This window comes from Phalaenopsis equestris, unplaced genomic scaffold (genome assembly GCF_001263595.1).
Source record: "Phalaenopsis equestris unplaced genomic scaffold, ASM126359v1 Scaffold000002, whole genome shotgun sequence".
In the NCBI taxonomy this organism is placed as follows: Eukaryota; Viridiplantae; Streptophyta; class Magnoliopsida; order Asparagales; family Orchidaceae; genus Phalaenopsis; species Phalaenopsis equestris.
In genome coordinates, this window is record NW_018164444.1 from 51,286,344 (window position 1) to 51,296,000 (window position 9,657).

Sequence of the window (9,657 nt, forward strand, 5' to 3'; positions counted from 1 at the left end):
CTCTTTCCTTCTCCCTTATATATATATATATAATTTCTATTACAAAAAAATGCAAGTATTCTTCACATCCACCATTCATTCAAAAAATGTTTATCTTCTTCATAATTAATCCAAAACACTCATGAATTATAAATTTTCCTCTCCACACTTGATGATATATCTAACATATCTTAGGTGCATCCATGATAAACATTCAAAACCCTAATATTTAAAAACCCAAAGCCAAAAATAGAACTCCATAAAGATGCCCCCTCCAGCTCATACCTCACATGCGCCCTTCTCTTCTTCCTCATCCTATAAATACCCAACACTCAGTGAAACCTCACCTCATCACCTTCCTCCTTCCTATACACAACTCACCAGTCATCATGGCAACCAAAGCCGCCCTTTTTATCACGTCCAATCTGCTCGTCTTCATCATGGTTAACGCCGCCAGCGGCAATTGCCCAGTTCCGCCATCACCGCCCCCTCCGTGCTCACCCGGGACAAACCCCAGCCCAAACCCAAACCCAAACCCAAACCCAAACCCTAGCCCATCGGGCGGCGGAAGATGCCCCATTGATACACTGAAGTTGGGAGTGTGCGCTGATGTGCTGAATGGGCTCATCAATATATCCCTCGGAAAGCCGCCGAAAAAGCCTTGCTGCAGTCTGCTGAAAGGACTCGTAGACCTTGAAGCTGCAGTGTGTCTCTGCACGGCTCTTAAAGCCAATATTCTCGGCAAATCTCCCCATTGATCTCAGCCTACTCGTCAACTTTTGTGGCAGGCGTGTTCCTAAGGGTTTTCAGTGCCCTTGATTTTAGTTCCAGTCTGCATGCCTGCTTTCTTCCTTGCTCATATTGGTTATGGATTTAATTATTTTTGGTTTCTTGTTTTTGTTTTGATTTATGGTATGTGTTACTGTACTTGAGATTCGTGTCTGTTTGTGTTGTCATAATTACTTGCTTGGAATAATGCATTGTTGTTCTTCAGCTGGCCTTTTTATATTAATCTTAATCCATTACAATATATATGCCGTTGAATTTAGCTCGAAGAAGATCGTTAATCGCTCCAAAAAATAACTTGAGTTTTGGCTTGAATCAAGATCCGATAAAAAAAAAATGAGACGAGCTACAAGCCAAATTTTTGGATGATCGTAATCAGATCGTTAACAGCCCTAACACTATAAACTGACCTTCCTAAAAAATTTTTTGAGCTTTTTATTTTTGAAGAAGAAGAGCCCTCTAAAAAAAAAGATAAATCAAAGATTATTAATATTGAATATTTATTGACAAGAAAATCCAAAAAGTTCAAATCTTGAATTTCATAAACATTTTAGATGGCTGGCAGGGTTGATTTTTGCAAAAATAAAAATTACAATTGTATCTTCTCTGAGCCACTATGACATTATTTGTCATAATATGTGCCATAGATATAATTTAACTATTATTGATATTTTTCCCAAAGCAAAAGGCATCAAATAATCACATTCCCCCACCCCTCTCATAACCCTCCAAAACCTGAGCTTGTCCTTCCGTCAATTTGACAGCTAAGTTATACTTTAATCGCCTGCAATCTCACATATGCTCCTCTTCTTGATATATAATACTTTTGCTTGCAATAATTATAGAAGAAGTTAAAATGAAAATATTCGAATTTAGCTTTAATGATGAATATTATATTATGATTCTAAAAGCCATCATTATCAGATTTAGATCTAAATTCTCTAATATATAAGTTTCTTTATTATTATTTTCTTATAATGTGACCTTAGCTTTTTCCTTATTTATAAAATTATTTATTAATATGTAATTAAAAGCTAATATTGTTTTAATCAAGCCCGTTAAGTTTTTTTTTTTTTTTTCATGTTTGTGTATAATAAATAATAGAGAGAGCTTTTAGAAAAATAATTAAATAACTAAATAGTAATATTAATTATTTATATTATTTTTTTTTACTAGTTCTAAGAAAAATCAATATAAGAGATTTGGGTGTTTAGATGCAAAAAAAAGAAAAAATTAGGTGTTAGATATGCAAATAGATAGGAATTGGTTGGTATATATTGAAATGCCCATAAGAGAAAAATAACCCTAAGCATGAACCCATTTCACATTAGGGTTGTGAAAAAAACTTGTTGTTTGACAACAACTCGTGTTCTGCTCGTTAAACAGCTCATATATGAATCGTTTGTTTAGAACAATTTTTCTAATCTCGAATTAGGAATGTTTGTTTATGAAGTATCCAACAGACAAATTGTTGAATTGTTCATTTGCTTAATTACTTACCTGTTTAACTGCCCAGTTGGTATATATTTAAACGACATATAAATTCAACGACATATATATTGTAATGGATTAAGATTAATATAAAAGACCAGCTGAAGAACAACAATGCATTATTCCAAGCAAGTAATTATAACAAAGGCATTATGAATTGGCCAGTTGCATACTCGCTGAATCTCATAGTCTACGAATTGCTCAATCCCCTTCAAAATTGGTAAATCAACAAATTATGTAACTATCAAAATGGTTGAACTACCTGGCTAAAAACCTAATCAAACAACTAAACTTTCAAGTTAACAAGAAATGAGATAATACTGCAGAACATGACATTAAGCTGCATAATATGACATAAAGTTGTTGAAAATAACATAAAGTTGTTGCAAATAACATAAAAGTGCTAGAAATTACTTAGCATTATGTGCCTTTATATATTTTATATATCATAATAAAATGACACCTCAGGGATTATAAAAAGGGTTAAATGTAAAAATAAAAAAAGATAAGCTGGTGGCTCTTTCTCCTCTCTCTTTCCTTCTCCCTTTTCTGCTCAATTCCATAGGTTACTCCTCTCCATTTCTTTCTCCATCGTCCACTCAATGTTAATAGAATTTGGGCATAACTCACATATATTACAAAACCCTACTTCCTAAAAGAATTTAGCATCCTGAAATATGTGTCAAGCGTGGACATGTGCTTTGAATCTGAAATTATGCTAAGATATCTTAAAAGGGAAAACAAAGTTCACACTAGAAGAATCTTTACAATATGAGATAAGATGCTCTATCCTTGAATTTTTCATTTTCACTTCCTAATCTCTAATATATATAATTGGTTTCATATAATGTTTTATTAATGCTTCCATAATTTAAATCAAGGAACATGCCCTTTATAAACAAGTTTCATAAGAGAAAAGAAAAATTGTCGAACATTTAGACTATAGTCAACTTAATAAACAAATGCTAGGGATGAATTTGAAAAAACTCTTTTCAAAATATAACTCGGTCAAATAAGGACAGAGTCAGTTAACTTAAGGATTGAAGAGTACGAGGTCTCACCCTAGTAAAGTTGAAAAATTACAATAACTACTCCCTACAGATCTAGCCAAAATGCTCTCAGATGAAGGGTGCTTTGAGTTTAGTGAAACTATTTTAATTCTTGTATAATTGAATTATATTATAAGGAAACAATACATCTGGTCACATAAAAAAAAAACAACAAAATTTATTTCCTACTGATAATGCTAGGGAACTCTTTTTATATGACCATCGAGACAACTATAAAGCATATAAAGGCGAGTCATAATGTCTAATGGATGGAATCCTAAAGGTGTAACAAAAGTGCCTAAGGATGATTTCTTGTAGTAGTACTAAGAGCCCCCAAATAGATGAATAATCAATATATTGTGAAATACAACACTTATTTTGTTTTAAAAAAAATTAATTCGTATAAGAAACTTTATTTTTCAGATAAATGAAGTATATGTCTGCCTTATAGAGGCGAGCAATGTATAATTTGTCACAACCCAACCTGATATAACCCATATATGAAAATAGATTATATCAAGTTGAGTGCACATCAGATTATTTAGCCCATGATCTATTTTGAAGGAATTTATTTTCTCGTCTAATTTTCATTACACAGAATCACCAAGTCACCAATAATAGTGTAATAAAAAATAAAGCTAAAGATCATTATCATTTCATTTTCTTTATATACATCAAAATTATTTACATCCAAAACATTTATACACATTGATATTTATTTTCTAATAATCCCAACAGAACATACAAATTTATCATGATCACAAAATAAATATATAAAATATACCTCTATCATCAAGTACTATCAGCTCACTCCATAGGATCCTTACCATTAGGATCCTTACCATTCACTGAAAATATATAAAATCAACAAAAGTAAGTGAACAACACAATAAGTTATATGAAACCTACAATTGAAATCAATGCACGGAAATAGATCAATATGCATGCATAATAATCATGTCATATATGTTAAATAAGTAAGTTTGTAGGTCACTGAACATGCATATGCATGCTATAAAATATGTACCCATAATATGATATCAAATCACAATAGTAATGATGTATAAAATTAATATAAGCAAGCATAAATTTCATCACACATATACTAGACAATATATCTTCTGACTAATCATATGTGGTGTTTTTCTAATATCAATTATAAAACAATATGTACAATATCATATCATATCCTGTAAATAAAAATTTTTAGAACAGTCAGTCATGTGGCATAGTATACGGAAGTAGACATTTCCAGTCCGTCGACACACATATCATATCATATTCAACCCATTTTAAGTACCAACTTGTATCAGTTTTACACCACTAATCCATTTAAAGAAAAGCCCATCGGCTCATCCTCTTGCATAGGGTATCATACTTTCATCATCCCGAATCATAATAGCCAGTCTTTCTTGCATACACACATCACAATATCATGTCATTTTAAGCATTTATGATATACTCAACATCACAGTGTATATGTAAAACATGCATGTAAAACAAAATAAAGAAATCCACTGTATCCAATCATATGACAAATCCATATTTAACAATCAAATAAAAACAACATATTAAACATGCGTGTAGTCATTTTTGTGTCAATATATCAAAATATACATTAATTTAATTACATTTATATGAAATTTTATATAATTTAAATTTGAAATTTTGCCTTAAACAAAAGAAATACCCAATGAAAATTTAATATGTATAGGCCAAAATACACAAAATTGCTAGGGCAACAACATATTAAATGTTACACCGTTAAAGTTTTCAAAATTTGACAAACACAAAAAAAGGCCAAATCATTGAAATCAGAGATAGGTTAGCGGTGGTCTGCCTTGAGTCGGTCAATTTTTCCAACTGACCCGTCGCAAGAAAATCGAGCTGTGACCGCGAGAAGTCCTCTTATCTTTCCTGTCCACCTCTCTTTCTACCTAAATTTTTTCACAGTTGGGAAAGGAAAAGCTAAGTGAAACTTCCGGATAAATGAACTTAGGTGGATTTTACATATAAAAAAATAGAGCCATTAGTAGATAGATAATTATACAATTTGTTTTATTTAATTGGTAGAATTTGTATTAAATATTTTATATCTTGAAATCCAAAACTCCAAAAATTATGAAAAAATAGTCGTAAGATAGGTGATCATTTGTGGGGCATCTGATGAAAACAATTTGAATGATGAATGTGAAACTGCTCCAGAAATAAATTTATGCCCACACATATGCATTTCTTAAGAAATTACAGTTGCTCAAAATCTTATATTTTTATATTTTTATTTTTCCTAAAAATATGAAAAAAATCATAGTTATTAAACTTCATTATTTTCTATATTTTAGTAGAGACAGCTTATAAATCGGGTTTATAACAAAGTCATAAAAATTAGTCAAAATTTATAGATCAAATCTTTCTTTAATATATTTTCTGGTATTAATTTATTGTTTATTAATCAATTATTTTGAAAATGATTTAAAGTCCGAAATAACATAAAATATATCTTAATAAACTTATTGATGCATTTATTGATAGTTATAAGCTCGAGCATTGTGGTTGATTTTCATATGTAAGTCTTAGGTATTACATAGCTTTATGTTTTTCATTCTCTTGTTTTTTTCATAGTTGTCTATCAAATAAATGAGACATGAGAGAATTGGGGAAATAAAAATATACAACTAAAAGGGCCTTGCGAGCTTCCCAATTATCAAATTGCTTAATTGTCTGATTTCAAATTGTTGAATGACTCTGTAGTCTAACTCCATAAGTGGTTGAACTACCTAGTTGGAGAACAAGTCAAATTGTGGAACAGTCAAGCTCAACTAAATGGCATGACATGACATAAAACTGCAAGATATAAGCTACTTGATATTATATAAAACTATTAAACATAACATAAAGCTACTAGAAATGACATATAACTATTAGATATGATTGAATATTAATATATTATGTAATTAAGCATTGAAATTCTTCTTCTTGTCCTTCCCTCCTCAAATGAAGAGATGAGATCCATTTATAGTCTTTGGGGAGAAATATTTTAGTCTTTTCACTAGTGAATTCTCAACCATCTAATCAAATGTCTCATATTAATCCTCTTTGATCATGTGATTTTTTTTAAGGATTTAGGTGTCTTAATGACCTCGAAATTCAACGAGCTTAAACTCATTGGATTCCTCTAGTTGTGACGTTCGATTTGACCGTGAAATTTAAAATATGTTTGACCATTCAAATAATGATTGAAAATTTATAAATTGCGCTTGAATGACTTTCTATGGGCTTGATTGGACCTATTTCATACCAATTTTGGTATAATTTTGTTTGACATGTCGAGATAAACTATAAAATTACTAAAATCGAAGCTGTGGATGATCTTGAATTTGAATTTTGAATGTTTATTGCTATAAAACATGCATCAAAATTTATGTTGCATAATATAAAATTTTCTTATGACGCATTAATGCTCAAGTCCCGAAACTTGATAAAAAGTGTTAATGTGTAAGAATTTTCAAAGATTAAATTCAATATTTTCACTGCAGTAGCTCTGAACTTCATGTTTATAGCCTAAAAAATTGTCGTTTTTATCTTACTAACCAAATGATTGAAGTATGTTTAATGATTAACAGTGTCATAATACTGCATGAAACAAGTGTTGATATCTGTAGTTCCAAGTAGACTATGCTTGGGAACATATAGTAATCAATATTCTTTTCTTTTTAATTAAATTTAATATAGTTGTTAAAAAGGCTATTATTCTCCTATCACATTTTACACATAATGGTTGGTTCACTTCTCAAGCATTGAAGATTTAATAGAGGCGATGACATGAAATCTTCGTCCAGACTCAAAGCGAGTATAGAAAAGGAGAGGTAGAGTCATACTAATTGGGTAGAGATAGCTGAGTGAAAATATCACGGATTAGTCATCCCAAGCTATTAAGACCCCAAGTCTAATTCATCATGAAGATAGTAAAAAAAAGAAAATTTTTTATTTTAAAAAACCATACACAATTAAATAGCATAGTTAACACTAATATCATTTTTAAAACCTCCATAAAAATCTCCATTTGAGTCACTGGGGTGTAAGTGAGCCATAACGTGAGCCGGCTCGGGTTTGGATGAATAAGTGGTTATTGAGTTACGCTCAATGAGCTAACAAGCCAAGCCCAAGTCAACCCTGACTTGAGTCATTAGCTTCTGAGTTAACTCGTTTAAAAAATAATTAATATAAAAGATACTTAAAGTATATTAAAATTCAAGACTTTTTTCTTTATATTATTAAAAATATTTTAAGACAATATTTTATAGTTTATATGAAGTGTTTTCTTATTATTTAGTACCTAATTGCTCATTCTATTTATCATTTTGTTAAAACACTAGATTGAATAAATAATATTTTGTCTCCTTCATAATAAACAAGCGGAGCTTGCAAGCTAGCTCGAGCTCGAACTCCATTAATTAATCAATGTTCAAGCTCAATCAAAAGATGGCTTGAGCTCGACGATCCGACTCGACTCATTTTACGCCCCTAGAGAGAGTCGTTCTTGGACAAATAAAATATAAATTAAGAAAATAATATGATACTATCTTTTTCTTAATTTCTTTTAAATCTTTTATCGCGTATAAAAAAATTAATTCTCTATATTCGAATGCGCCATGACACCTCGACAAGGAGATGACCTGTGGGCCCATTTTGAAACGTGGCCCATCATTTCTTAGTGCGGTGCAAAAATATATGACTAGAGGCCCACATTGCACTAATTGAGCAAAATCCGTGACTTGATGGCCCACATGGCCTGCCCATGCATTTCAACTCATTGCTCTGAGGACTACGAGCAATTGTGCTGAAATAGGGAAAACCACATCCGAGATACCGACCACAGCCCAGAGAAAAAATTTGAATTATTGGGCATAACGTAATTTAATAGAAAATATAAGCAAAGCTTTGGGCAACCACAGATTCCTCTGATTTGGTAGCATGTCTAATTTTCTTATTTAAAAAATAATAATATAATTTTTTATTTTGTGTGAAATAATAATAAAAACAAACTTTGATATAGATACTATTATTATTTTGAGATTATTTATAGCAAAGGGTGTCAGTGAATCAAGCTAACTTGTGAGATGGCTCAAACAAGTCTGGAGAAGTGGCACGCGAACCGAGCTCTATGTGCTAACATTTAACAAATTAGAAAATTTTATCAATAAAATATTAAAATAGTTTAAAAAATAATATTTTGTATTTTATTTTAAACAATTTTCTATTATTTCTATTCTAGTTGTTCACTATATTTGTTATTGCATTATAATACTACTTACAATTAATTTTTTTTTCTATATTTTATAATAAACAAGCTGGCTTGAACTCGATAAAACGAGTCAGCTCAAACTTGAACTCGATAAAATTAATCAAGCTCAAACTCATATCAAGAGTGGCTCGAGCTCGAATCGACTCGTTCCGCTTCTTCAGAGTGTACACTATTCAACATAACTGTTACTTTTCAATTTAAATTAAAAAAAAAAAAACTATTATCTTTATTCAGCAGAATTTTATAAAATAATAATATTATTATTACGATGAATTTTTTAATGACATTATTTATGAGAGGAGCACACAAAACGGGCAAATATTTTAAGTAGCTATAAAGATTAATGTCTAATAATCTCTATTTATATTAAGATCACTCTTATCTATAAAGGCAGAGCAAAACTCAGCGCATATTAAAAGCTTTTATCCAGTTTTGAATCAGTTGGTGATTACATCGGGTGTAACTAAATAACTCATTCCTAATTAATGAATTGAAGAATTCAACCTAATAAATTCAAATGATTTATTTTGGGGCATTTACAGAAATACAGATCTAACACTTAAACTTTAATTACGTTTATACAACCCAATTCTTTCTTTCGTATGGCATTATGATTAAATTAAAAAAATGTAGTGAAACTCCTCATTCATATTGATGCATATCTAAGACGAGGCTGTTAACGATCTTATTTCAAGCTGAGCGGGCAAGTTAAATCAAGGTTGATCGGGCTCGAAATTGAAACGAGCTGGCTGAAATTGAGCCATTTGGATTCGTTTCGACTCTAAATTGAGTCAATCGGGCTCAAAATTAAAACTAACAAGCTCAAATTGAGTTATCTAGATTCGCTTCAGCTTGAAATTGACTCGCTCCAGCTTGAAATTGAGTTATTCATATACACATTATAATACATACCATTAAGTACGGGCACACCTAAAGTGTAATAAGAGAATATTTAAACTGTGGATACTCTTTAATCTTCATGTAAGCAATAATAAACTCCTATCTTGTACGCTTTTGAGCAGAAAATAATAATAATTTATCCTCTGT

At 30.8% G+C, this 9,657-nt stretch overlaps 1 protein-coding gene across 1 annotated transcript; it reads left to right on the forward strand.

Moving 5' to 3' along the window:
* Positions 1 to 368: 368 nt before the first annotated feature.
* LOC110031364 (14 kDa proline-rich protein DC2.15-like) lies at positions 369 to 954 on the forward strand. Its single transcript, XM_020734532.1, has one exon. It carries the CDS (start codon positions 369 to 371, stop codon positions 735 to 737), a length of 369 nt encoding a protein of 122 aa, XP_020590191.1. The 3' UTR covers positions 738 to 954.
* Positions 955 to 9,657: the final 8,703 nt, after the last annotated feature.